At 41.9% G+C, this 27,766-nt stretch overlaps 1 protein-coding gene across 3 annotated transcripts in view; it reads right to left on the bottom strand.

The window, feature by feature from the left end:
• Window positions 1–27,441, bottom strand: part of INPP5F (inositol polyphosphate-5-phosphatase F) — an 84,090-nt gene extending 56,649 nt beyond the window's left edge. For 2 of the 3 annotated variants that reach the window (XM_021700284.1, XM_021700286.1), the window contains exons 1-2: window positions 27,248–27,416; window positions 6,764–6,844 (exon numbers count right to left, since the gene is read on the bottom strand). In XM_021700284.1, the coding sequence (XP_021555959.1) occupies window positions 6,764–6,844; window positions 27,248–27,344 (178 nt within the window). In that variant the 5' untranslated portion in view covers window positions 27,345–27,416. Of the gene's footprint in view, window positions 1–6,763; window positions 6,845–27,247 lie in introns of all 3 variants that reach the window. The other variant, XM_021700285.2, reaches the window with a different exon arrangement.
• Between the last annotated feature and the right edge of the window lie 325 nt (window positions 27,442–27,766).

The raw sequence follows: 27,766 nt of genomic DNA, 5'->3' as shown, positions 1-27,766 counted from the left end.
CAGAACCCCAGGATCATGACCTGAGCCGAAGGCAGACGCTTAACTGCCTGAGCCACCCAGGCGCCCCTTGAATTACATTTTAAATCATTCCTATTTTGGTAGAAATGTAATGTCAGAGGGCGCCTGGGTGGCTCAGTTGGTTAAGCGACTGCCTTCGGCTCAGGTCATGATCCTGGAGTCCCGGGATCGAGTCCCACATCGGGCTCCCTGCTCAGCAGGGGGTCTGCTTCTCCCTCTGCCCTCTTCCCTCTCGTGCTCTCATTCTCTCTCTCTAAAATAAATAAATAAAAAATCTTTAAAAAAAAAAAGAAATGTAATGTCAGAAATAATACTGCCTTTGAATACTTCCCTCAAAGTGACTTTAGTACATGAAAAAAATCACCAGAAGTTACCTAAAGAGAGAGGTATTTAACTTTTTAACTAAGATAAAATCAGAAGTAATGACAACAGGGTACATCAAAAGCTACCTTCTGACTTAAATGTTTTTCATGGCTTCATTGAGATATAATTTATAGACCATAAAATTCACCCATTGTAAGTATACAACTCAATGGTTTTAATACACGTATGGAGTTGTACAACCATTATCCTAATCCTTACATGTTTGTAATAGTGTGAGTTGTCGGCAGACAAAAAAACAATCTACTTCTCTCACAATGCAACCATACTCAGACAATTATACTCGTATTTAAACATAAGAAGCCCCGCCAGCTTCTCTCCTCTTCCCTCCACTGCCCTCAACAACTGGGGTTTTCTAGTGGCTTTTCAGGAAAGTACTGAATCGAGGCTAGTGACACTCCACTCATTCATCACTGAAGTATGTAAAATATTTCATGTCATTACTGTCCTAGCAGAGTCTCCCCAGCAGACGAAAATGGCACTTTTTAAACCATATGCACAATACATTTTACCATGTTAATGATTGTGACGTCTTCCAGAGTGGAGAAACAGCAGATGGTGAGCACTATTTTAATGAATGAGAGCTACTTGAGTGAACGGTGTCTCTGGCTGTTCAACACTAGGAGTAATAACTCAATTACTAAACCAAGAGCCTCTATTGCCAAATTAATCACGGTTCCTGACAATTTTCACACTATTTCTGAAAATATCATGGAATATATAACTTTTGCTTTTTATATTCTGATACTTCTTACCCTAACTGAGCTTATCTTCTCAATCTTTAAAATAGATCTGAAAGAGTTTTTTTGACCCATTTAAAGTCTGCAGCCTAATGCAACCTTCTCATGGATGTTGGAGTGAAAGTAACGGCAATCTCCCCAACATCACACAGAAAACAGAGGAAACATCAATCATGTGGGCCTTTTGCACAGCTGCTGACTCTGCCAAGAACCATCTCTCCTCTCACTCCCCGCCCTTATCCTGGCCTTGCCCAGATTATCTCACTCATTTTTCAGGCCTGGACTCAGACATCATGTCCTCAGGGATGCTGTCCACCCAGGACCCCCACTGCACCACTCAGGCCCCTTCATCATGTCCTTACAACATCCCACACTCTTCTTCAGAAGCTTAAGCTTAATGATCAGACAGTGTGATTGGGTAATTAATGTCTTCCTCTTGGATCCAATCCTACACTCCTGGAAGCTTCATGTTTTGTTCACCCCGCAGTCCCCATCACTGAGTGCAGATCTTGACATGCAGTAGGCATTCCATAATTATTTGTTAAACTCATAAGTATTTGCTGAATAATTATGAATAGCCCTGCTGCAGGCCAGCAGAGGGGGACACAGCCCCTGTCTCCCTGGAGCTCATCCTTAGGGGATGGGGTGGGAGGGGACCAAGAGAAAAAAGGAAAAAAAAATTAATGTGTAATTACAGTTGTGGTAAGAATTTGACTATCATTCTTAAGTCCTCCTAGACCCTACAGTGGATAAAAAATGTTGATATTTCATATAGCTTTTCTTTCATCTATTTAGCACATGACACGTTCCTTCTATTTTCTGTTCTTCATATTGATAAATCCCACCGATCAAATCAAAGTCAGACACATTCAAGTTGCGGGAGATAGACTACATTACACCCTAGCTGAAAGTCCACCTGCCCGCAAAAGAGGCCTTCCAAATCCAAGGAAGCCTAACGGTTCTAAAAGGGTACTTCCTAGACACAGGGTTAACACAAAAATTTTCTGGCAGAGCCTGCTAAAAAGAAGGGCAATTATCAGCCGAGGATACAACTAAATAATACTTTAAAATCCTTGCACCACACATTTTTTTAAAAGGGGCACATGGATTATGGAATATAACTTTCACTGATGCTAATATTTAACCACTAAAAACATTACTTTTTATAGATCCCCACCATGTAGTCCTTTAATGACATGTTAATATCATTAGTTTCAGCAAATATTAACATTATTGGAAAAAAACAATCTAAGTTTAAAATTTATTCAAAATAATATAGCCAGGACTTAAGTGGTTCTCTAGTAGAGTATCTTACACCTCTAAATGACCTTTAAAACTAAGGGAAAAAATTAAGAGCCAGCATCTATTGAATGCTTACTATTACCAGGAACCATGCTAAGCACTTAAGGGAGTTTTATTGTACCTCACAACGATCATATCAAGGAGGTGTTAGCTTTGTCTTACAGTGGGCGACTGGCAGCTTAGATGAAGTAACCTGACCCAAGGCTACTGTGTGATCTTCCAGGTTAGTCCAACTCTGGGGTGGGTGCCTAGTCATAATATCTGGGGAATGGCCTATCTCACCGTGAAATAAAGGGAAAGAAGTAACAGTGGCAATTCTCTTTGCTATGCATTTGTAATAAGCATTCCAGTAGACATTAAGTTCCTATTATGGGCTGAACTATGTCCTCCCCAAATTCATATGCTGGAGTCCTAACCTTCAGTACCTCATAATGTGACCCTATTTTAGAGGTAGGGTCTTAAAGAGGTAATAAAGTTAAAATGAGGTTATTAGGATGGGTTCTCATCCAATGTGGCTGGTGTCCTTAGAAGAGGAAATTTGGACGCAGATGCACACAGAGAAAGGACAGTGTGACCACAGTCAAGACGACAGGAAGACACAGGAGAAGACAACCATCTACAAGCCAAGGAGAAAGAAGAAACCACTTGCCAACACCTTGATCTTGGACTTCTAGCCTCTAGAAGTTGCTGTTAAGTCCCCCAGTCTACGGGACTTTGCTATGGCAGCCCTTACAAGCTAATCCAATTCCTAAGTCACGCCTGCTTACATTCCACAGAGCTCAGAGTTCAGTGACAGTCAGGAACAGTGGCATGGCTCACCCACGCCGCTGTTAGACTGTCAATGACATCTGTTCAAATAAACTTATGTTCCCATCTCACTAGGCAAGAACAAAAATGCGTGCACTGAAATGTGGAGAACAAGTAGGAGGGAAACAGGAGTGAGAAAGAGTTTAAGTACAGACATGTTATCCCCCATCCTGTACCCCCAGAAGGTAAGATGCTCCCAGGGGAGAATGCACCTGAAGTGATCCTGTTAGTTCTAGTCCATCCTGGGAGCAAATCTCCCACCAGCCAGGCCAATGGTGTGGCCAGAGCAGGAGCTTTAGCGGGGCTCTGGAGGGGAGGGGATGAGGCATCCCAGGGCAGAGAATGCAGGGAGCGAAGGGAGAAGGGGAAGACGGCCGCAGAAGGGTGGGGAGCTGGGGGGTGGCGTGGGGGCGGAGTGATACCCTGGGGTGTGGCTGCAGTTCTCTCTGGTGGGTGGTGGGTGAGGGAAGGAAGAGCAGCAGGGGGCCCAGAAAAGATGTTCCTTTGCTTCCTCCCCGCTCCTCTTAAGAGCCAAACCTTAGAAGTGATGTGACAAGAGGGGGGGGAAAAAAAAGTACAGAGATTACTTTCCCTGCCTTTCTTTCCTTATATTTTCTTTCTTCACCTCTCCCTTTTCCAAAATGGCCTGTAGACAGGAACCCCCACTGCTCATCAACCACTTGCTCGGAATCCAAAGGCAAAGCAATCCAACTTTGTTTTGTGTATGCTGATAAGTTTGTATTTGCAACCAAAAGAGCCTTGATAAAAGAGTGGTAATTTATTAAGGACCTTCAGTCTCATTTAGACTCACAATACTGTAGGGGAAAAAAATGAGGGCAGTTATTTTTACTCTTGTTTTACAGCTTACAAAGTGGAGGCTCATGGGCATTGTGGCCCCAGTGAATCAGCCTCCTGGGATGCAAGCCTTTGTGAAGCCCCCTCTGATGTTCACTGTGGGCTTGGGTACGGGACTTCCTTTGGCCAGTGGAGTATTAGCAAGCTCAGGGACACAAGCAGAGGCTTGATAAAACTTTGTACACCGGGACTGGTCTTCTTGGTGCCCAGCCCCCACCTCGAAAAAATGTCCAGGTGTCCAGGATAGAAAGAGGACCCAAGGGGAGGCCTTGTGAGATGAGTTTCATGGACAGAGACGCTCCAGGCAAAGTCCCAGCTGAGTCCTGCCACACAAGTGACCTCAGACAACAGAAGAAAAGGGGCAAAAGAGCCTCTAGGTCAGTCCATAGAATTGTGTGATATTATACGTTGTTGTTCTAAGGCGCAATAGATAAATGAAAGCCATGTTAAGTATCCCCCTCTATATCTTGAAGCTAATAAATAAAGTTTGGATTCAGATCTCCTTACTGATTTCAGTGATTTATTCATTGCTCCCGCATGTGACTGAAACTGAAGAAAAATAACTCAAGTTTCATAAGCTTCATTTAAACAATAGAAAATGAGTTTTAGCTCAGAACACTCAGCTATGAAATTATCCTGTCAGCATATAAATGAATTAAAAATATATTTATGTAAATGTGGACAGGTAGGAGAGTGTTACTAAAATACTTAGCATGGTTATACAATGTCTAAATGCTTTTCTCCTCATACCAAAAGAATTACAAAACTACCAAAGACAGAATATATAACAATGTTTATAGCGGTATTATTTCTAATAGCAAAAATAAACCCCCAAACAATTACACACTGACAGAAGAAAGGACAAATTATGATATATTCATACAAAAGTGAAAATAAAGAACTAAAAGCTTCATACATCAACATTGGTAAATCTCAAAAATATCGAGTTGAATCGAGGGGGGAAAAAAAGAAGTAGAAGAACACAAACAGCTTAATACCGTTTATGTAAAGTCCCCCAAATACAAACCTTAGCATCATATTCCTTAGGAATACATATGTAATAAAAGCACTAATGAAAATCAAGGGAATAAACGCAAAATTAAAAATAGCAGCTGCTCTTGAAGGGAAGAAAGCAGGACACACGTGGAGGAAGGCACAGTGAGGGATCCAAAGACATCGGTTATGTCTCATCTCTTAGTTTGGGTGGCAGATGGATGTGTGTTTTACAACAACCTACACCGTGTATCTGTGGTAAACAGCTTTTTGTATCTATGAAATATTTCATGAAATCAACCCAGTTCTCAAATACACAACAATTTTAAAGATTTTATTTTTAGGGCGCCTGGGTGGCTCAGTAGGTTAAGTATCTGCCTTTGGCTCAGGGCATGTTCTCGGGGTCCTGGGATTGAGCCCCATGTTGGGCTCCATGCTCAGTGGGGAGTCTGCTTGAGATTCTCTCTCTCTCTCCCTCTCTCTCTGCTCCTCCCCCTCCACTCGTGCTTGCTCTTTCTCTCTCAAATAAATAAAACCTCTCTCTTTTTTTAAAGATTTTATTTATTTGACAGAGAGAGACACAGCAAGAGGGAACATAAGCAGGGGGAGTGGGAGAGGGAGAGGCAGACTTCCCGCAGAGCAGGGAGCCCGATGCGGGGCTCAATCCCAGACCCCGGGATCATGACCTGAGCCGAAGGCAGACACCCAACAACTGAGCCACCAGGTGCCCCTAAATAAATAAAATCTTTAAAAAAAATTTTTTATTTCTAAGTAATCTCTACACCCCACGTCAGGCTTGAACCCACAACCCTGAGATCAAGAGTCACATGCTCTACCCACTGAGCCAGCCTGGCACCCCACAACAATTTTATTTTAGAAGAGTAAGAAAGGGCATACTACAGAGGTAGCCAGACTCCCAATTACACGGTAATAATGGTAAAGCTACCTATAGTTCATAACTCATTAAAACTGATGTCAAAGGAGAAACATTTAAACACAGTGCTTAAAATATTTCAGTTAGTACTTTTCAGGACTTTTTGGAACCCACCTATATAACATCTCTTTTCTCATCATCAAAATTCCTTCTGAACCCCAGACACAAGGGTCTGTCTTCTAAGCAAGGGCCTGGTGAATAACCTAGACCTTTCATCAATTTGCCTGCCCTGGTGAGGGCACCTGGAAAGGGCCACACTGCATGCTAAGAGAACCTTACTCTTCCCTGGCCAGAGTTGATTGTATCCAGAATGGACAGCCGACCCAAAGTTGGCCAGTCATGGTCTGCCATCTGCCTACCTCACCAGCCTTCTTCCTACCACCCTCTCCCTCGAAATCAGCGCAGTTGGTGTCTCTACCTGCCAGAGCACATACCATAATTATCAAATAATCATACAATTATTTCAGTGATTACTTACTGATATCTGTCTTCCTAAACTGTAAGCTCCACAAGGGTGAGAGCAGGTCAGTTTTTTCTCACTATTGTGTTCTACCAACTAGAATAATTCCTGATACATAGTAGGTATGCGATACTTAATACCTACTTTGGGCAGACCTAAAATTAGGGCAAAGGAATCAAAGCCATAACAGAATCCACATTCATCCTCAAAGAAGAAAATGCCATAGAATGCCGCATTAAATTTGACAAATTGAAGGACTTTATAGAAACATACCTGAATGAAGTTGAATTTTCCCAATAACACCTTCTACCAATCCCAAACAAATGGGATTCCAGGCAAGGAGTAGATCAGTAGCTAAAAGAAAACAAGAAGCACTCATGAGAAAATATTAATCAGAAAACATATTAAGACAATATCTTCAGCAGTCTATTTTAAACGATCAACATCCCCAAAGGGCAGTTATGAACAGCCAGAACTGAATACATTACTGTAAAGCAATTTGTGGAAAAGTATTAAATCCGAGGCCTGACTAAGGTCTCGGCTACAAGGACAGTTATGGGGCGAGGACTGACAAGCCGAGCCTCTCCTCGGATGGGAGGCAGTACTTGGGCGCCCTGCAGTGGAGGAAAGAGGCTGGTACACTGCAAGAGGGCAAATCAGAGAAGTCCTTCACGGTCCCAGCCAGTCCGATTCAAAGACAGGGCCTGAGAAAGAGCCAGAAAGAGGTCCACTTACTGGACCATACCGTGGAAAATACCCTTTCCCAAAAACGCTTACACCAACCAAAGAAATCCAGAAAGCTGGTGCTCTTTTATGGGACTAAGAGCCACGGCTATTTCTTGCGGGCCTAGTCTGTGCCAGGCATCCCAATGAGGGTTCCTCAGAACAGAAGAGAATGCTCTGGGTGACTTCTCGCAATTTTCCCCAAGGACGGCACATAACGGATACTAGTCTAGCCAACCAGGCAGGAGGCTAATTCATTACACTCAGTGGATGTGTGAGGACTTCAGGACTTAATTCTCTTGCAAAACCCAGGGTGCAATAGTCTGTTCTATACATGGAGATAAATGTGACGCTAGTGGTAGCTCAATAGCTGGAAAAAATTACCAAGGATGAAAACACTATTTCCCTTAGTATAAAATTAAAATTACATTTTAATTATTATCATTTAAATTTTATTTTAGGGAAATTTATAATCAATCTGTAACTCATGGGGTAATTACAGACTTAATAATTCATAGTCTCCAAATTCATTTGAGTTTTGACTATTGTATCTTGAATGCCTTTGTTGTTAATGATACATTCAGTGGGAGGCAAATAAAGTTGACTTCTCTTTGGGCAGAACTGCAATTCAAAGCCAGACCTGCATGACTCATGGCCTGTGTTCCTTAACCATTGTGCTACAGAATCCATACGTGGAACTAACCAGTAAGACAATATTTACATTTTAAGTAATATGCATTCTTATTATAAAAGTCATCCTGTATAAAATTGGAAAAAAATATTTTATCACTCCCATCCCACCAGCCAGAAAACTTATTTTGCTACGTTTCAGGTCATATGTCTGTGTGCATTCCACATCACAAGACTGCAAATACAGCAGTGTATAGTAATTTTTTTCTTGTAACATTTCTTGAGTATTGTGTCATGTCTTTAAAATACTCTTCAAGGGGCACCTGGGTGGCTCAGTTGGTTAAGCATCTGCTTTCAGCTCAGGTCATGATTCCAGGGTCCTGGGATTGAGCCCTACTTTGGGTTCCCTGCTCACCCTCTTCCTCTGCTACTCCCCCTGCTTGTGCTCTGTCTCTCTCAATCTGTCAAACAAATAAAATCTTAAAAAAAAAAAAAATTAAAAAAATAAAATACTCTTCAAAATTGTAACTTCATGGCTACATAATTTTCCACTAAAGGAAGCTTCCTTACTCTTGGACATTTAAGTGATTTCCAGTTTTCCCCCATTGTTAAAAAATACTGTGATAGGGGTGCCTGGGTACACAGTCGGTTGGGATGGTGACCTCAGGATCATGAGATCCAGCCCTGAGTAGGGCTCTGCACTCAGCACAGAGTCTGTTTAAGACTCTCTCTCCCAAAGGGGAGCCCTCTTACACTGTTGGTAGGAATGCAAGCTGGTGCAGCCACTCTGGAAAACAGTATGGAGGTTCCTCAAAAAGTTAAAAACTGAACTACCCTATGACCCAGCAATTGTACTTCTAGGTATTTATCCAAAGGATACAAAAATAGTGATTCGAAGGGGCACCTGCACCCCAGTGTTTATAGCAGCAATGTCCACAATAGCCAAACTATGGAAAGAGCCCTGATGTCCATCGACAGATGGATAAAGAAGATGTGGTGTGTGTATATGTGCGCGTGCGCGCGCGCGCGCGCACACACACACACACACACACACACACACACACACAAATGGAATATTACTCAGCCAACAAAAAGAATGGAATCTTGCCATTTGCAACAATGTGGATGGAACTAGAGGGCATCATGCTAAGCGAAATAAGTCAGAAAAAGACACCATATGATTTCACTCATATGTGGAATTTAAGAAACAAAACAGATGAACATAGGGGAAGGGAAGGAAAAATAAAATAAAAACAGAGAGGGAAACAAACTATAAAGGACTCTTAACTATAGGAAACAAACAGGGTTGCTAGAGGGGAGGAGGTTGGGGGATGGGGTAACTGGCTGATGGGCATTAAGGAGGGCATTTGATGTAAAGAGCACTGGGAGTTATATGCAACTGATGAATCACTAAATTCTACCCCTGAAACTATGAGTCTATTATATGTTAACTAAATTGATTTTAAATAAAAAAGTTTTAAAAAAAGACTCTCTTGGGGCACCTGGGTGGCTCAGTCGTTAAGCGTCTGCCTTTGGCTCAGGTCATGATCTCAGGGTCCTGGGATCGAGCCCCACATCCGGCTCTCTGCTCCGCAGGAAGCCTGCTTCTCCCTCTCCCATTCCCCCTGCCTGTGTTCGCTCTCTCGCTGTGTCTCTCTCTGTCAAATAAATAAATAAAATCTTAAAAAAAAAAAAAAACCTCTCTCCCTCTGCCCCTCCCCCCACACACTTGCTCCCGCTAAATCTTTCAAAAAAAAAAAAAAAAGATAAATGATGGATATTATGCGAATATTTTATTGCCTCTGTAATTAACAGCTCTAGGACAGATTCCTAGGAATGAAATTAGTAGGTGAAAACATAAGAAAATTTAAAGCTTTCAGACATTACTGAATTGCTTTCCAGAGTTATACCAACTTAGACTTTTGCCTGAAACATAGGAAAATGCTTGTTTTAAGGTACTCTTGCCACCATTTAGAATTTCTTTTTAAATTTTTCTCATTTGCTGGTATCCATTGCCTAAATGATGTTTATTTTCTTTTCATTGCAGGTAAAATTTAACATTTAATTATAAAATCTGCTTATGTTTTCTTTTTCTAGGATTTTCTCATTCATATCTAACACATCTTGCATATTCCTTATTGATTTGAATCCTTTTACACTAAAATGTCGACTCTGACGTGTCTGCACCTATTTTCAATTTTTAATTCTTGTACCGCTCCTTTTTCCATTATTTTTACACTTAAGAAGTTGTTCTTTACCCAGTATTAAGTATTTATTAATTTTATTTCCTTGTTAACTTTTAAAAGTCTAACTACTCTACTGGAATTCATGTTAGTGTATAGACTAAAAATACCCTGATTTCTCTTCGAACAACATGCCAGAATCTCTGTGGCAGGCAAGCCAAATCTCAACATCTACAGATGCTCCTCTAAGGAAAGAGCTCCAACTACCCATAACCCTGTACCCTGACCTCAGATGAACAGACCACGGTTGTAGGACTCTACCCTTTGGGTACCGAATGAGCTCTAGAAATATGGAAGAGGAATATAACGTTAGAGGTAAAGCAGCCAGGAACAGTTACATTTAAGCAGAAGGAAAGCGGCAAGAAAAATAATGCAGAGGAAAGTGCAAAGTTTGTTCTCAAATTTGTCCCTTCAGTGGAGAAACACTTATCAAGTACCTGCCAGGAACCAGGCGCTGTACCAGGCTACGAAGATATAAAAGTAAAGGAGCAAGCTGTCTAGAACAGAAGACCAGTGGTGCAGTGGAGATGTGGATTGATAAGATTGGAAAAAGTAAACTGAGGCCAATTGTAGAGAGATGTGAATAAAAAACTAATGAGCGTGTGCTTCCTGGAGACCAGGGCAGGCAGATAATGGCATAAATAAAACAAGACTGCAGCCAGGGATTAGCTGACAACATTGACAGGAGGTAGAGCCTGAAAGAAGGGAAAGGAACAACTACAAGTGTGTTCTAAGAGTCTTAGCCCGTAATGACCCGGAGCTACGTAGCCCAGGGGGTGGTGGGAGCAGTAAGTGAAGAATGCATAGGAGGTTAACATGAACCACCACAAAGGAAGCCAGGAAGGACAGGAAGAGAGTAAGTAAAATTAAAAATGCCATTGAAATCTCTCTTCTCTCCAGAGTGGGAGAAGGAGAAGAGACAGGGTATACAGCAGCTGAAAGAGAAGGTGGGTGAGAACCTCCTAACTCAATAGTCTTTCCCACCTTTGGCATTTTGGGCCAGGCGAATACATCAGCCATTCAAGAAATTAAAAACTTAAAAAATAAAAACTAGAAAAAAAACTATCACAATGACCAAGTTCTGTGCTCTAATGACTAAAAAAGAATAGTCACAGATAATCTTTGAGGTCCAGAGAGAGCCAGTTAAACTCATTAAGACTGAGTTCCTACTGGTATGATCAAGGAGAAGTAAGAACCAGAGGAGATATTCAAGGAGGAAAACAGAAGATGATGAAGTCAAAAGTAGGGTGTAAAAGTTGCCCTTGGAAAGGGACGACACTACCTTTTTCCAGGTCTGGAAGGTGAAAGGCTAAATATAGCAATGGAGAAGTAGCAAAGGAAAAGATCAGATGGCCTTGACTCAGTAAAAACAGGAGTCAAAGTCCTCTTCCCTTTGCAGGGAGGAAGGACAGAGGGGGACAGAGAGGGGTACCAGAGGCTTGGCGTGGTGAGGGGAATCCAGAAAGTCAATTTTAAAAAGCTCTTTGTGTGCTTGAAACTCAGTGTTTTCAAGAAAAAAGGTGTCAATCCATTAGTGGGTCATGAAATCAATTTTGTATAACGAGATCAGCATTAACATCAATGAAACAGAATAGAAAACAGGAAAACTGCACCAGGTAAAGAGAAACATTCCATGAAACTTTCTTGCTTCTGGTACATACATACAGGTAAGTGTTCACCAGGACATAATTTAAAAAGTATTCTTTATTATGGATCTCAAACATTTGAACATACTATTTAACTTTGGGGCTCATTATTTCAACTTTGTTGATTATTTTGCTCAACTCCTGTATGTACTTGCTAATATTTTCGACTATTTAACTGAAAAGTTTTTGAGAGAGGGCTTATTTTTTTAAACCTCACACTTTGTGTATATTTTTCCATTTCTCCTTCTTAATTTTTGCTTTAGATTTTGACACTGCATTGTCAGGCACATACACATTCAGGATTAATGTATCTTCCTGGTGAACTACTGTTTACCAGGATGTAATAACTGCCTTTATTTTAAATAGTGCTCTTTGCCCTGAAGTCAAGTTTGTCTAACATTAATACTGTGAAAGGAATACAGTAGGCATTAGAAAAGGATAAATATGGACATTGCTAATCCGAATACATCACTTCTACTCGCCATAGCCTTAGGGACAAAGTCCAAATTCCCTGGAAAGCTCTGCACGGGGGCTGGTCCTACCCACCCTCCTCCTGCCTCCCCCCACCCCCAGCATCCTGGCCTTCCTGCAACCATCCAGAAGTGTGCGCAGGCTGGGTCTGGAACGCTGCTCCCCACCCACTTCTGCCTGCTTTTCATTCCAGACTCAGAACAAGAGTCACCGGTGTGCCCTGATATATTCCCCACTCCACCCACCCAGTAGAATTCATCAGGCACTCTTTTGCGGCCCTCCTGAACCTCGCTCATATCTCCATCATGGCACCTTATTTTGGTTTCTAATTATTGGCATCTAATTATTGACTTCCCTATCTCCCTGAACAGGAAGCTCATCGAGACCTAGTCTCATTTAGCTTTATGTCCCCAGTACATGGTACACAGCAGGTTCCAAAATGCTGAATGGACAAATGAAGGTATGGCATGGAATTGGAGAGGCAAGTTGAGGTCAGGTAATTTACACTGAATCATAGAAGGGTTCACTACTTACGGTGGCAAAGTTGAGGTCACTTGGTCTATTTCAGATAAAGACGTCAGGGCTGGCTGTGCCCAATACAACACAGGCTTGTCAAAATCAGAACACCACTTCCCACTTAATCCAGGGCTCTTTTTAATGTACCTCTAACACCATAAGGTTCCTTACAAAATGTTCTGGAGTGTAATACCCTCATCTTACATTTGTATAGGGCTTTCAGCTCACCAACACCATTCCAGCTGCATAAGCCAGAACCTGGGAGACATCCAAAATGCTTTTCTTCCTCCCCAAGTCCTATTGATTTTCCCCTCAATATCTGATGAATGTTTCACTTCTCTCCAACCCCACTGCCACTATCCTTGCCCAGGGCAAGACCTCCCCCATCTGGATCATTCAAAACACTGTCAGCCCTACATCTGGCAGGCTGCTTAACACATAATAGGCACGCAAATATGTACTGAATGCAGGGAGGACCCTAGACAGTTTGGTGCCGTGGGGTGGAGAGCTAGCTGTAAGGAGGAGGCTGAAGAACTATACAGGGACCACTCCGGGGGGACAACAGAGAATAAACGCAGCAGCCGTTCTGTCCAGACGGGGCAGATTTGCACAGGAGATTGAATGTGAGGACCAGTGTGTAGAGGATGGACATAAGAGGGCGGGCCTAACGCCAGAGATCCAAGTGACAGGACAGGGCCAGGTGCACAAGGGCAGCCTGGGCAGACACTGGAACCAGACTAGACAGAGTCTGCAGATGTGGGCACAGTGAGGGTACCGCCTGCTCTCTGTGCCCCAGGTGAAGAGCCTCAGCTCCACTGCACTCTCTGAACGCCTCTTGGCCACAGCTCCTCTGCTGTAAGTGGAAATTTCATCTAACTTGCAGGGTTTGTAATAAGCATCAAATGAGAGAATTATGCAAAAGTGCCCAACACAATGTCTGGCACATAAACATGCAGCAACCTTTAGTTCAAGTTGGGAAATGTATAGGTGTTTAGAATTCCAGGTTCCCACCACTCAAATATCTCCAAGACATTTATTTCAGGGGTCTACATATGGATTTTGTTAAAGAGGAAAGGAGAAAAGAAAAACAAAACTTCAAAATATTTTTACTTATTAAATCTTATGGCAGGACCGTAATTCCTGAAAGCCTTCTCAGAGTAATAGATGTTTTATGAAAATATCTCAATGCCTAGATATGCCCCAGAATCCCGTTTCCTCAGAACATGAAACACGGACCTATAGGTCTGAGCAGCTCACAACTAGGCATCCGATCTCGGTCCCAGTAACCCATTTGGGTCCAAACGGCAAACTGAGCACAAGAGCCAGCTTCCTCCCTTCCCCTAGATCCTCTACACACAGGAGAGAGGGAGAATCTAGAAGAGGTAAAATCTAAAAGGAGGTAAAAATATACTTGGGAAAAAGACACAAATATTTGGTACACTTTCATTATGTATGTGAAAAGTACTGGGTCCTAAATCATGAGAAACCACAGAAAAATAATAAACAGAATGTCTAACTTTTAATTAGCAACAGAAAGACACCTGCCGAAAATTCAAGCTATCCAGTGGAAGATGAAGATAGTGGTAGAAAAAAGAAAAACAACAAACCACATACACACAATAAATGGAAAACATAAATAAAAGGTAGAAATAACTCCTAATATACTAATAACTAAAATAAATGTATAGTTTTGGGGCACCTGGGTGGCTCAGTTGTTAAGGATCTGCCTTCAGCGCAGGTCATGATCCCAGGGTCCTGGGATCAAGCCCCTCATCGGGCTCCCTGCTCCGTGGGAAGCCTGCTTCTCCCTCTACCTCTCCCCCTGCTTGTGTTCCCTCTCTTGCCGTGTCTCTCTCTGTCAAATAAATAAATAAAATCTTAAAAATAAAAATAAATGTACAGTTTCAACTAACCACTTAAAGGAGAGACTTAAGTCTCAACCTCTCAGTTTATTTAATTCTATGCCTGTTTTATTCACCACTGGTAGCAGGCACTCATTTAATAGTTATTGAACCAAATGAATGAATAATTAAGTAAAAGTAAGCATGAAAGATTGAAATGGAAAATGGATTTCTCCTACCAACTGCTTATCTTCAATGACATTTAATAAGCCTAACATCTTGTTTTTACTGTTTTTAAAGGAAGCCCCAAAAGACCAGTCTTTTCCAATATGGTGCTTTTAATACTAAAAGCATTTATCTTTCAATAAATATAATAAATAATGCAGTGTGATTTCTTGCAATGGAAGACTTACCTGAAAACTCGAGGAAACTTTAAATTATCTTAAAAGGTCTAGCAGGGGCACATGGCTTCCCTTGCCCATGTAAAGACGAGACAAAACAATAGAGGGAGGCCGAAACGGGCAATGTAACTGGCACAAGAAGGGAGTGTAGTATCGTCTCTCTAAACCGTGGGGACTCTGTTGACTGGTACAGCACCTTGCACACAGCTCGCTTCAAAATGTGTGGTTTTTTTTAACCTGTTAACTCTTCACTAAGGAAATAAAAGGTGGTATTAGCAGAGTTTGTGTGTACAGAGGACGCATGTAGATATTAGTCTGAGCAGACATGGCAACTACCCTCGGTAATGGACACCTTGTCACCAATATTAATGGCTACTCTGGAGGCAGAAGGCAATGGCATGGCAGAGAGTGTGACCAGTGGGCTTCTACCATCCTTCCACAAAGAACAGCCATGTAATGGATCTGCTCCAACAAACATATTGCTTCCTAATCTTTCCTTCAAAAGGTACAGTCCCATGTGTCATGCAAATTTGAAAGAGAAACATTTCAAATTTGCAAATAGGTTTTAAAATTTAGGAATTTCAAAGTTATCTAGTAGAGTTGCTTACAAATTACTAAAGTATAGCACTTTAGAAATAATGTCAAATTTAAATTAATGAAATAATTAAAGTAACATACACCCAAAGACATTTGGGTATTTCGTCATAGCTCAATTGTTTGACCCATTAGGTCAACATTTCCACTCTTATTTCGGACCCATCTGGCAGTACATGGCTTCTATTTTCACATGTCCTCCTCTTCCTGGTACACAGAAAACAAGTGATTAAATACGGTATGCCTGCAGAGCGCATGAGTCATTCATTCCAAGAGCCCAGAGTGACTGGCACTCCCTCAGCCCAAGATAAGCCTGGGGTCTCACGCATCTACTGAAGTTTATGGGCAGTTTCACTTGTGTCTTTAAGAAAAAAAAAAAAAGCTGCTAGAGTAGGCATAAATAATCAGACCCAAGTTTCACTTCCTGCTAAAGACAAAGGATATTATTGCTCTGAAAAGACAATCACCAACACCAAAGTCAAATAGATGAGGACAAGGGTTCTAACACGAGGAACTGAAAGTTCCCATTGTTAGTTCATGCTTCAGTTCTTAAAATTTAATTAAGCAGGGAAAACAGGTTAGGGAATCATTTGACTCAGGTGCCATCTTATAAATGCAAAGTTTGATACACATTTTTTTTTAACTCTCTAATGGTAATTATTTTCCAGCATTCAGCAAGCTAAAAAGCTAACCCAATTTAGAAGTTCTAGCAGCTGGTGATTTCCCAGTGTGAATTCTAACTCAATGGTTGCTGATCCTGGCTTCTCAGGATCATCATCTGGGAGATTTAGAAAATGCGGATGCCTAGGCCCCACCCCTTCAGAGAGAGTGACTCAGTTGGTTAGGGTGGGGTCCTGGCACAGGCATTTTGTTAATCTACCCCAGGTGATCTAATGTACCAGCAGATTGAGAATTACTGGTCTAAGGGATTGTAAGTTACTGGGTGGAACCTGCATTAGTAATTTTATCAGTTTGATTCATAGATGATGGCCGCGCCATGTAGGAGTTGAAACACTTTCATGAAATAAAGTACTATGAACTGCATAAAGATCTCATAACATAGTTGGCATAAAAGCTGATCTAAGGGGCTCCTGGGTGGCTCAGTCGTTAAGCGTCTGCCTTTGGCTCAGGTCATGATCCCAGGGTCCTAGGATCCAGCCCCGCATCAGGCTCCCTGTACTGCGGGAAGCCTGCTTCTCCCTCTCCCACTCCCCCTGCTTGTGTTCCCTCTCTCGCTGTGTCTCTGTCAAATAAATAAATAAAATCTTAAAAAAAAAAAAAAGCTGATCTAAACTAGTGTAAAGAAATATTTCAAAAAATAACCCTAAGAATACTTAAAAGATGAGAGCCACTATTTAGTAAAGGGATCTTAAGAATTTCTACACTTTTAGGGGTGCCTGGGTGGCTCAGTTGGTTGAGCGACTGCCTTCGGCTCAGGTCATGATCCTGGAGTCCTGGGATTGAGTCCCGCATCGGGCTCCCTGCTCAGCGGGGAGTCTGCTTCTCCCTCTGACCCTCCTCCCTCTCGTGCTCTGTCTCTCATTCTCTGTCTCAAATAAATAAATAAAATCTTTAAAAAAAAAAAAAATTTCTATACTTTTCTATTAAAACAGGGATCTAATTATGGTGCGGTGACAGAGCTACAGAGTTTTGACCATGATCATGAAGGATATCAGAAATTGTTTTTTAACCTCTACAATAACCAATCTAAAAATTGTTATGATTCTCTGACATGTAAAGTCCCAAGTGTCACATCTCAAGAAAACGCCAGTGCAACTCAAAAAAGAACTGAGGACAATCAAAGAAAAAAAAAAGACTTTTGTGAAAGGTCAGATGCTATAATCAGGTTCTGAGAGGACCTGCTGGAAATGTATAAAATTATGGAAGGCATGGACTTCACAGTGCATTCAGAATACTAACACAGGAGACACATGTTTAAAAGACATGGCTTGTGGGGCGCCTGGGTGGCTCAGTTGGTTAAGCGACTGCCTTCGGCTCAGGTCATGATCCTGGAGTCCCGGGATCGAGTCCCGCATCGGGCTCCCTGCTCAGCAGGGAGTCTGCTTCTCCCTCTGACCCTCCCCCCTCTCATGCTCTATCTCATTCTCTCTCTCAAATAAATAAATAAAATCTTAAAAAAAAAAAAAAAAGATTTAAAAGACATGGCTTGAGAATAAATGAAGGCAAGTACAGTTTAAATGACAATTTTCCAAACTCATTACCTTAAGAGGCTGACAATATAGTCAGTTCAAATAAGGATCAGATAAATCCTCAAATAAAAAAACTCATAATGCATTACCCAAGGGTTGGGATATACCCCCCCCCCGGTGCTCCCCAAAACTGCTCTTTGATAGATCTTTCAAAAATAGGATCCTGAAAGCTAAATCAGAGCTAACAATTGGTATTTTCTTTCCTCATTTTAAAACTCTCAACCAAGATGCATAAAATTAGCACTTCAATAATTAAATAGATGCAAATTTTCTCCCAGCTGGTGTTTAATTTCCTAGCCTTTCCTGAAAACTTTGTTTAAAACTCTTACTCTCTTCTATCTAGGATGGCTTGTATAGTCATTCTGCCACCATTTGTCCCCACCAACAAAAAGCTCAGCCTTCAAACCCACCATCAGGTCTAGGATTTGCCCTTCTAATTGGCCTCAGATGAAGATGCTTCTAGATCAAACAGAGTGTGGTGTGGGTGGGAGGTAAGGAGGAGAACCTGTACAATTTCAGTCTGGCCATTAGGCACGACTCATTCTCATAAACCTTTTTTGCTTTACTCTTTTTTTTTTTTTTTTTGAGTACCCAATTAGAATGAAGTCATGATGCACACAAAGAGTTACGTCTGCCAAGAAAAAAAAGTCCAGAAAAGTCTACTAGTGTATACAGCTAGTTTTTTTTCCAGGACTTACCACTCTTACAGAGAGAAGCAATCAGACTATTAAGAGCTGGAAGAAACTTCGCAGAATCAAATAAAAGAGCACCTTTCTTCCCACTTTCTTTATTAGGAAGAAAAACAGATTTTCACCACCTTGAAAAAAAAGACAACACTAAAACCTCAAACTTTAATACCCAACCCAAGCCTCCCAGCAGAACTGGGCCTTAAGCTCTGTCACAGCATCTGTCACTCTAGAATGCTGCGTATGTCTCTCCCCCACTGGACCACAGCCTCAGCCACAGGGTACAGTGTTTTAGCCACCTTTTTCTTTGGCACATTGCCCAGCAGACAGGTCTTCAATAAATGTTTAAAGAATAAACGACTTCACAGAATTTCAGACTGAATATAATTTGGAAGGAGAAAGAAACAGAACACAAAATTACAGGGAGGAAATGAGGCTGCTTCCTTGCAAAAAGGGAGTTCAGATGGTCCCCCACTCACAATGGTCTGACTTATGACTTTGACTTTACAATGGTGCAAAAGAATACAGAAACTGTATTCTGAATTTTAAATGTTGATTTTTTTCCTGGGCTAGTGTTATGCCAATATCATAAGCTCATGATGCTGGGCAGCCCTGGCTACCTGTAGCTCCCAGTCAGCCATGTGATCCCAAGGGTAAACAACCCACACACTTAACAACCATTCTGTACCCATACAACCATTCTGTTTTCACTTTCAGTGCAGTATTCAATAAATCACAGGAGGGATTCAACACGTGATTATAAAATAGGCTTTGCATTAGATGATTCTGCCTAACTGTAGGCTAACTGAAGTGCTCTGAGCACATTCAAGGCAGGCTAGGCTAAGCTATGTTTGGTAGGCTAGGTGTGTTAAATGCACTTTTGACTTACAATATTTTCAGCTTACACTGGGTTATCAGGATGTTACTCCATAAGTCAAGTGAGATGTGCACTGGAAAGAGGTAAAGGGGAATAAATGAAATAGCTACTAGAGATGAATCCTGGAAGCCAAGAAGCACAACTGCCCAGAAGGAAGAGTAGCAAACTATTACTCTGCTCAACAATTTGGTCTGTCGCCCGAGGGTGGGGAGATGTATATGTGCCTGAAATAAGAAGAATGTATATACCTGGCATAAAAACAATGTATAATGATATTCAGAAGCGTCATTAATATTACACATGCAAACTACTAAAATTAAAAGCATTATGGCAGTGTTTAAATTTCCTAATATTTCTGATCTTGTGACTGTTTCAAATTGTATATATTGACCATTGCAGAAACTGTGAAATTTGAAGTTCAGTGTAAGTGAAAAGTGTTTAAAAAAAAAAAAAAAGCCTGGGGTGCCTAGGTGGTTCAGTCGTTAAGCGTCTGCCTTCGGCTCAGGTCATGATCCCAGGGTTCTGGGATTGAGCTCCGCATCGGGATCCATGCTCCGCGGGAAGCCTGCTTCTCCCTCTCCCACTCCCCCTGCTTGTGTTCCCTCTCTTGCTGTGTCTCTGTCAAATAAATAAATAAAATCTTTAAAAAAAAAAAAAAAAGACTCATAAAGAAAATGTAGTTTTAAATATCCCACTATCAAGTTAAAGACATGCATGGTTAAACTTGAACGAACCGGAAATAAAATGAATTAACTTAAAAGAAAAAACAACAAGAAACACTGACCTAAAATCAACCTGTATCTCATTCAACCAGCCTTACCAAAGAAAGCACACAGGAGTGGATGCTTTTTTTGTGAATGAGAGCAGTTTCTTCAAGGGTCTCACAGCAACCGGAAAATGAGTCATCCTAACAGAGCATGGGATTTAATTAAGATCCTACCAGTATGTGTTGTGATAGTACTATAATGCTAAACGTTCAGTGTTTATCATCAATTCTAAAATACTACTTAACATATTATCAACAGCTACTGATAATTTTAAAAATGTATTATTTCTTTATTTTGTTAAATATACTCCAAATGTTCTTCTCAGCTCCATTATGGTCAGTTAATACATAATGATTATAACTTAGACTAGCTAACAAGTAATTATTTGCTAGGGGTTCTAGGACATTGCTGTTACTTCTCAGGGCTCGTGTTTGCAAGATTAGATTTTTAAAGGTTATATTTTAAAACAGTTGAACAGAAATAGACCAGTTTACAGTTTATTCATAGAAAAATAGTAATATATCTTACAAAGCTCTAACGCATTTAAATCCCCATGAAACCACACCAAAGTCAGACTATGGCTCTGAGAATCCACACAATCAATGGCACAAACTAGCTTGATTTTCCAATAGTCTAGTATTTATCTGCAAATACATCAATCACCTAATTTTGTTACAAATCACAAGGAACAAATTTAGCAACAAGTGCTTTTGTTTTGTTTCGTTTTGTTTTTGCATAAGGGCCAGTTCGAGAAAAATAAAAAGGTCTTTATATCCCATTTATTTTCATTCAAAAAGAGATTTATTGAATCCCAGACTTAAAAGTTAGATTTCCCCCCCTTTATGAGTAAAATGAAAATGAGAACGGGTTTTTTTTGGTTGGCAAGACAGGCAGTGTTCTGGTCTTCAGTTCTTACATTCTCTGTTTAATCCTCCCAATAGCCCCTTTGCTGCTCAAGATACACAGGGTTGACCAGGGACTAGAATCATTTCAATTCATTCAATATAATTTTTATAGAAGACCTGCTATGGGTCAGGTGCTAGGGAAATGGTGAAAAATCTACACCCCCTTCTCCTTACTGGGGCTGAGGTAGGCTGGGCAGTTAGGACAAAGGGGAGTCATGCTGCTGGGCATCTGGGAGCTGCACGAATGCATCCAAATTTCTGAAACACCAAGCTGTCAGGGCTCCCTGGTTTCTGGCACCTGAATGCTCTGACCTAAAAGGCCTTGACACTGCCTCTTCTCTGAAGCCAGACTTTGGCAAGTCCTGGCATCTGCTGGCTCAGGCCTGGTCGGAACACAAACGTCTAGGAACCAGTGACCCTACAAAGGTTCTGGCCCGCTTTGAAGGCGGTTGTCCTGAAGACCTTCTCTCCTCCACTCCCTCTCTACTTTATGTGCTCTGCAAGGATGCCTGTGAAATTGGATCCAGGACTCTTGACAGACTGGGAAAGGCTTCCAGTTGCTCATCACTGGCTGAACTAGTTACCAGTCAGTACATATCAATGTTTCTGCTCCAAGATCTACCCTGTATCTAGTCCCTTCCCAAACTGCAGATGTTCTAAAAACTTAAGAGAAACCTGATAAACTGACCATAACCTGGAAAAACCACTGGGCAATCTATTCTATAACAACACTCCCTGTAACTACGTAAACTAATTTTGCAACAAGGAGTCAGGGCAAGGGGTAGGGTCAAAGAACCAACCAGTAGTCCCTTTATCAGCCTTTCGTTCTATATAGATCCTTTCTCAATATGCATGCTTTGACATTTAAGGCTTTTTTATTTTCTCCATACACTACCCTATAATGAATATGATAGCTAAAGGTACATTTCAGATATTACCCATAAAAATATAAATCCTATAACTGTAGTCAAGAAGGTAGAAAGGTTTATAAAACGTTTTTGTCGGAAAATTTGGCTTTGGAGTCATATACCGGATTAGAAGCCTTATTCTCTTACTCTGTGAACCTGGACAAGTTATTTCTCTGTGCCTCAGCTTCCTCACCTATAAAATGAGGTTAATAATAAAATCCTCCTCCTGATGTTTATTGTGGGGATGAAATGAAACAGTACATATCGAGGTCTTAGAACAGTATCTGATTCAGAAAAATGCTCAGTACATAAAAGCTATTGCTATTACTACTATTAATCTCAGTTGACAATGTAGACAACAAAATATACACAAAAACTTCCCCGAATCTGTACTACTTGATTGCAAATGTCATCAGTCATGTTAGACTGTTTTTTTTTAAGCTAAAGAAGGTGGGGGTTACTTTAGAAAGAGGGGTCTTTTCTACCTTGCATGCATCAATGTTCATAATAATAAATGTACAATCAACCTAACTGCTTTCCTGTTAGAAATAAAAAATCTGGGAGAAAAGTAGTTTGGGGTATAAAACTGCTAAGCCATTTAAAAGAAACTGAAGACTAAAGACACCAGGAAAAAACCTAGTTATTCAACAAAATGGTTAAAAATATTTTTACAATAGATTTAATAATCAATTTTTTAAAAAGGTTTTATTTATTCATTCCAGAGAGAGAGAGAGAGCACGCGCTCGCACTAGCGGGAGTGAGAGCAGAGGGAAAGGGACAACCAGACTCCGCACTGAGCACGGAACTTGATCCCACAATCCCAAGATCATGACCTGAGCTGAAATCAAGAATGAGTCGCTCAACCAACGGAGCCACCCAGGCATCCCAATAACCAATTTTTAAATTAAAATGCCCTAGGGTGTCTGGGTGGCGCAGTCTGTTAGGCACCTGCGTCTGCCTTCGCCTCTGGTCATGATCTCAGGGTCCTGGGATCAGGCTCCTTGCTCAGCGGGGAGTCTGATTCTCCCTCTGCCCCTCACCCTGCTCATGCTCTCTCTCGCTCACTCTCTCAAATAAGTAAATCTTAAAAAATAAATTAAAATGCCCTATTATGTTTTGTCATGGTAATTCGTGAATTTTTAGTAAACATGAGTTTTTAAAAAGATAAAGTTCAAAATCATTTTTATCTAAAGTAAATACCAAATGACACTAAAAACTTTAAATAAACTGAATCTAGCTTCATAAAATACAATTCCTGAAAAGAGATAAAAGTTCTAAGTGGATTTCAATTCTATAATTTCTCACTCAGAAAAAGTTAACTTCATATGACATACTAAAAATAATTTTCATCAAATTTTTAAGGTTTCTGTGAATTCTGAGAGCTACTATCTCCTCCAAAAAAATGTTCTCTGGTATTCATCATTCAGAGTATCATATCTATAAATATAGTTTACATGCTTATGAATGTTATGTATATGACAGATGCTTTGCCATCTTTTTATGGTCACTCAGTCTCAGAATAGAATGAAGCAATACTCAGCAGGAAATTACATAACACCATCATATCAGACAAAGCCACAAGCACTTAGTGGAAGCAATTTTAAGACTAAAGAGATAAGACCATATCACCCTTCCCCAATAGTAGACTGTATTATATTCCTTTTTAAGTCTTTAAATTATAATCCTTATTCTCAGATAGTAAAACACCACTCTCAGGAGTTTATTGAATATTCACACAGAGCTTTACCATTTTCCCTGGTAGAAAATAAAACAATCTCCTGTAGTTATTACCCTGCAAAGGACATAAGCATCCACCAAAAAGCAGTTGCTATATATGAACGCAGACTCCTCACTACCCTTAAGAAATGGAAAAACCAGAAAAAAATAACAGTACTCAAGTGTTTAGCTAGAAGAAAAAACTGAAAAAATTAAAACACTGTTAAAGAAGAAAATAAGGAATACTACCACAAAGATTAAAAAAAAAAAAGTGATGCTAAATCAGAAAAATAACACAAGTGGAAATTCACCTTTCCTCATATTTACTTCCTCACCCAGCTGGACAGAGATTTTTCTGCCCCAATTAGAAGATATTCTAAAACAGGGCCTAAAATTAATATTAAGCATAACACAACATCCTACTTTTATGGCAATGATACTACTGAGAAAAAACTTGGACTTTAGCTCAACTCACACAAAAAGGCCTTCTTCCTCCTAACCACTCTAAAGCCCAGATACCAAGATGAGTACATACGGTCCTTGCCTTGGAGAATGCATGAGCAAGCCAACTATTATCATAGGATGATGCCGTATGGGCTAATAAGTGTGCACTAGGCATAAAAAGCACTTGGAAACACGATAAAGGTGACCAATAATTCTGCCCTAGGGATGTGGGCTAGGGTGAGCACAGTATCTGAGCTGGGTCTGACAGAATAAATTAGGCAGGAAAAGGGGCGGACAAACATTCCAGGCTAAGGAAATGGTCTATAAATATCAATAGCGATTCTTCCGATATCTCTAGGAAAAAGAAAAGTTCAATAGCCACAAACAAAAACCACAATGCTCACAGCCTTTTTGGTTTTGTAATACTGCCCTTTGGAAAACAAAAGGACTTGGTCAGTAATCTATTCAGTTAAATAGCCAATAGAAAGCAATGAGATTTTAAATGCTGTCATTACAAACAATAGCAAAACTGTCCATGAAAGCAGAGGGAAAAGATCCAATAAAATGAAGACAATATTAAATGATTCTATAGAAAAAGATCTGAAAAGCACTTATCCAATTAAAATACCATTATTAATAGTCATTCTTTAGAAAGGATCTTGAGTACTGGATAGGAAAAACTATTTGGTAAAGTTTAACGCATGGGATCCTTTATTCACTGGGTACACTTGAACACTAAAGATCAAAACAGGCTGTTACTTCAGAAACATAATGGCCTCTTCCTTCCTCCAGATTTTTGGTCGACTTCTCTCTGTGGTCTCCTATATCCTCAGAAGTGATATAAACTTAATTGCAAAGACTATAGCCATTTTATTCAGAAAAAAATTTTTTAATTTGCCTTTTGATATGGACTTTGGATATATAAACAGTAATACAAATCACATGGCTTAATCCAAAATCTAGGCCCATATTACCCTGTGAATATTCCTTAAAGGCTTAAACCTGTGACTCATCTGAGCTTCTTAGCTCAGAAGTATGGGTTTCAGTAGCCTTCCACTGAAAGTTGCTAGCCAGCATCCAAGAAGAGTTGATTTACTTCACTTGAGGGGAGTAATTTATCCCCAAGCAACCAGGATTGGAGAGCCTCCTGGTACAAGAAACAAACATAAACCAAAGAAAATGACAAATAATTCACTTAAAACCCCTCCTATTCAGAGAACTCCTGTGACCTTACCTCATTGCATGTAATTCCACTAGCTTGGTTCACCTCTGTCAACCTTAGAGGCTAAGAGAAAGGAAAGACTGGCCCTAGAAATGGAAATAACAGTCTTCCCTATTTATGTCTTAATCAACTGCCCAAATTCACAGGTGACCACCTAGAGATCTCCTGTTTCTTTACAAAACACAAGAATTCTTGTCCTCCAAGATGTACACTGAACAAACACTGAACAAATTGGTATTGTTTTAAAAACATTTTTGTGATGTACAAGGACTCAAAAGCCCAACCCTCATTTTATAGTTGAGGAAATGAGGCACAGAAAAGTGTTCTGTCCGATGAACTGGAGATGATCTCAAGTTCCATCCAGCTGTAAGAGTCAAGCTCTAAGAATCTAAACAGTTGGCTCTTTGGCAGCCTGGAGAATTCTGCAATCTACCTTTCTTCAAGGAGCATTTGAAGCCTTACCCCAACCTGGGGGCAGGGTGGTGGGGGGTGTGCCAGGCAAATGGTCAAATCAGGAAAAACAGAGAATAGAATGACTGGAGACTGGCCAAAATTATCCTATCTACAACAACTTCTGTCCCAAGATCATCAGGAACTTTATCAGGGTGCAGTCATTTCTCTTCCATTCTGAATAGAGGAAATAAAATGTAATAGCTAGAAAATACACCCAGAGCCTAGGAAAAAAATAATAAGTTCTCCTTCACTACTCTCACAAATCAACTAGCAGGTCCTCATAAGAAAGCAGTGGAACCTGCCGAAAAGTGTTCTGGAGGCTCTCTGTGAGCTCAGGCAAGTTACTCAAGTTTCACACCTGTCTTCTCACCTGAAAAAGAGAATACCACCACCTGCTTCTGTAAGGCTGTTGTGGGGTTTGGGAATAATATATTAGGGAAAAGGTCCTTGGAAATCATCTTATACACGGTTAACAGCTGTGACGAAATGCTCATTTGGACTTTCTATACTTTTCAGTTCATAGCATGTAATCCTTGTCTCCATTACACAAGAATTACAAGTAAGTTTTAAATGTTCTGGCTATTTCTTTAAAGAATTCTATTCCCTCACTTCTAAAGTGAAAGCTCTCTGAGATGATTAGGAAAAGGAACCGGCAGCCTCAAACGGGGAGGTGCTACGGAGTCCCCCCACAAAGGAAACCGCCCCCTGGACCCATGTCAGCTCTCTGAGGGCAGGGACTGCTCTGTTTGACTCACCGCTGTCGACTAATTTTCCTAACGCAAACGAATCGTTGCAGACTTAGGCATCTCCTAACAGCTTACATGACACCCAAACACTGCCCCACGATACATCCTGTACGACAATATTGAGTCATACGAAAGTATTAAAAGTTTAACATTACAACGCAGTTCAGTTATAATACTAAAATCAAAGAAAAGGTGCTTTAAGTCGGGTGCCTATGAGGTAACCAGAACGAAGTCACACCTTTAACAATAAGGGACCAGAAACACACAGATGTCAACAGGGAGTGAACCTTCCGCAGGACTTTCCACTGAACCGGCGCGATCGTTTCTGGCCCGAGATCGGGATGGGATTCGAACCCAGAACTTGTCTCAAAGGACGTGCCAGAGCCGCTCCAGAGTGGAAGAGGCCTCTAAGGCCAGGCGTCCCTTGTCCGAACTTTCCGGCTCGGCTCCGGTCCGCTCCCCGGGGTAGCAGAGAGGATCTCGACGCGGCGGCGCGCTCGGACGGACGAGGGTCGCCGGCCCTTTGTCCCCCGCGGAGGCGCAGAGGCGACACAGGAGCTCCCTCCCGTCAGGAAATAATGACAGCTCGAGCGCCTCCGCTCGCGCCCGCCCCGCCCCGCCCCGCGCGCCTGGGCCGCAGGCGGCGCCCGCCCGGCTGCCCCCGCCGAGGGGCGGCCGCGCCCCCTCCTCGCCCCCCGCCCCGCCCAGCCCCGCCGCTCCGGGCCCGGCCCAGGGCCACCCCGCACCGCCACGCTCACCGGGTCGGAGCTGGAGGCCGCCGTCGCGGCGGCTGCACCACAGCGCGCGCTCGCCCTGCTGCAGGATGTAGTGGTCCTTGGCTTGGAAGAGCTCCATGCCGGCCCCGGGCGCCGAGGGAGGAGGCGGCGGGCGGCCGGGCGCGCCCGTGTCTCCGCGGCCCCCGGCCCCGGCGGCGGCGGCCCACGGGGGGCGCGCGGGGCGTCCTAGTCGGCCGGGGCCGCCGGAGTCCGCGCCTCGAGGAACAGCGACTGAGCGAGCGCCCCAGCGGCCAGGCCCGCTGGAGGAGAACGCGCACCGGCGGCGGTGGCGGCGGCGGCGGCGGCCTTGGAGGCCTCTCCCCCAGCTCCGCCCCTTGCCCGGCCCCGCCCCTGGCACCGCTCCCGGCCCCACCCCCTTCAGTGGCCACGCCCCCGGCTTCAACCAGGCTCCTCCCCTTCCCTGTCTCCTCCGCGCGCCTCTTTCTTCTTTCCGCTCCCCTTTCTGCCTTTTCCCGCCGCCCTCTCCTCCAGCTTCTCCCG

The sequence above is a fragment of the Neomonachus schauinslandi genome, chromosome 6 (genome assembly GCF_002201575.2).
Source record: "Neomonachus schauinslandi chromosome 6, ASM220157v2, whole genome shotgun sequence".
NCBI classification, from domain to species: Eukaryota; Metazoa; Chordata; class Mammalia; order Carnivora; family Phocidae; genus Neomonachus; species Neomonachus schauinslandi.
The sequence above is the reverse complement of the archived record's forward strand: the minus strand, read 5'-3'. Positions and strand labels throughout refer to the sequence as shown.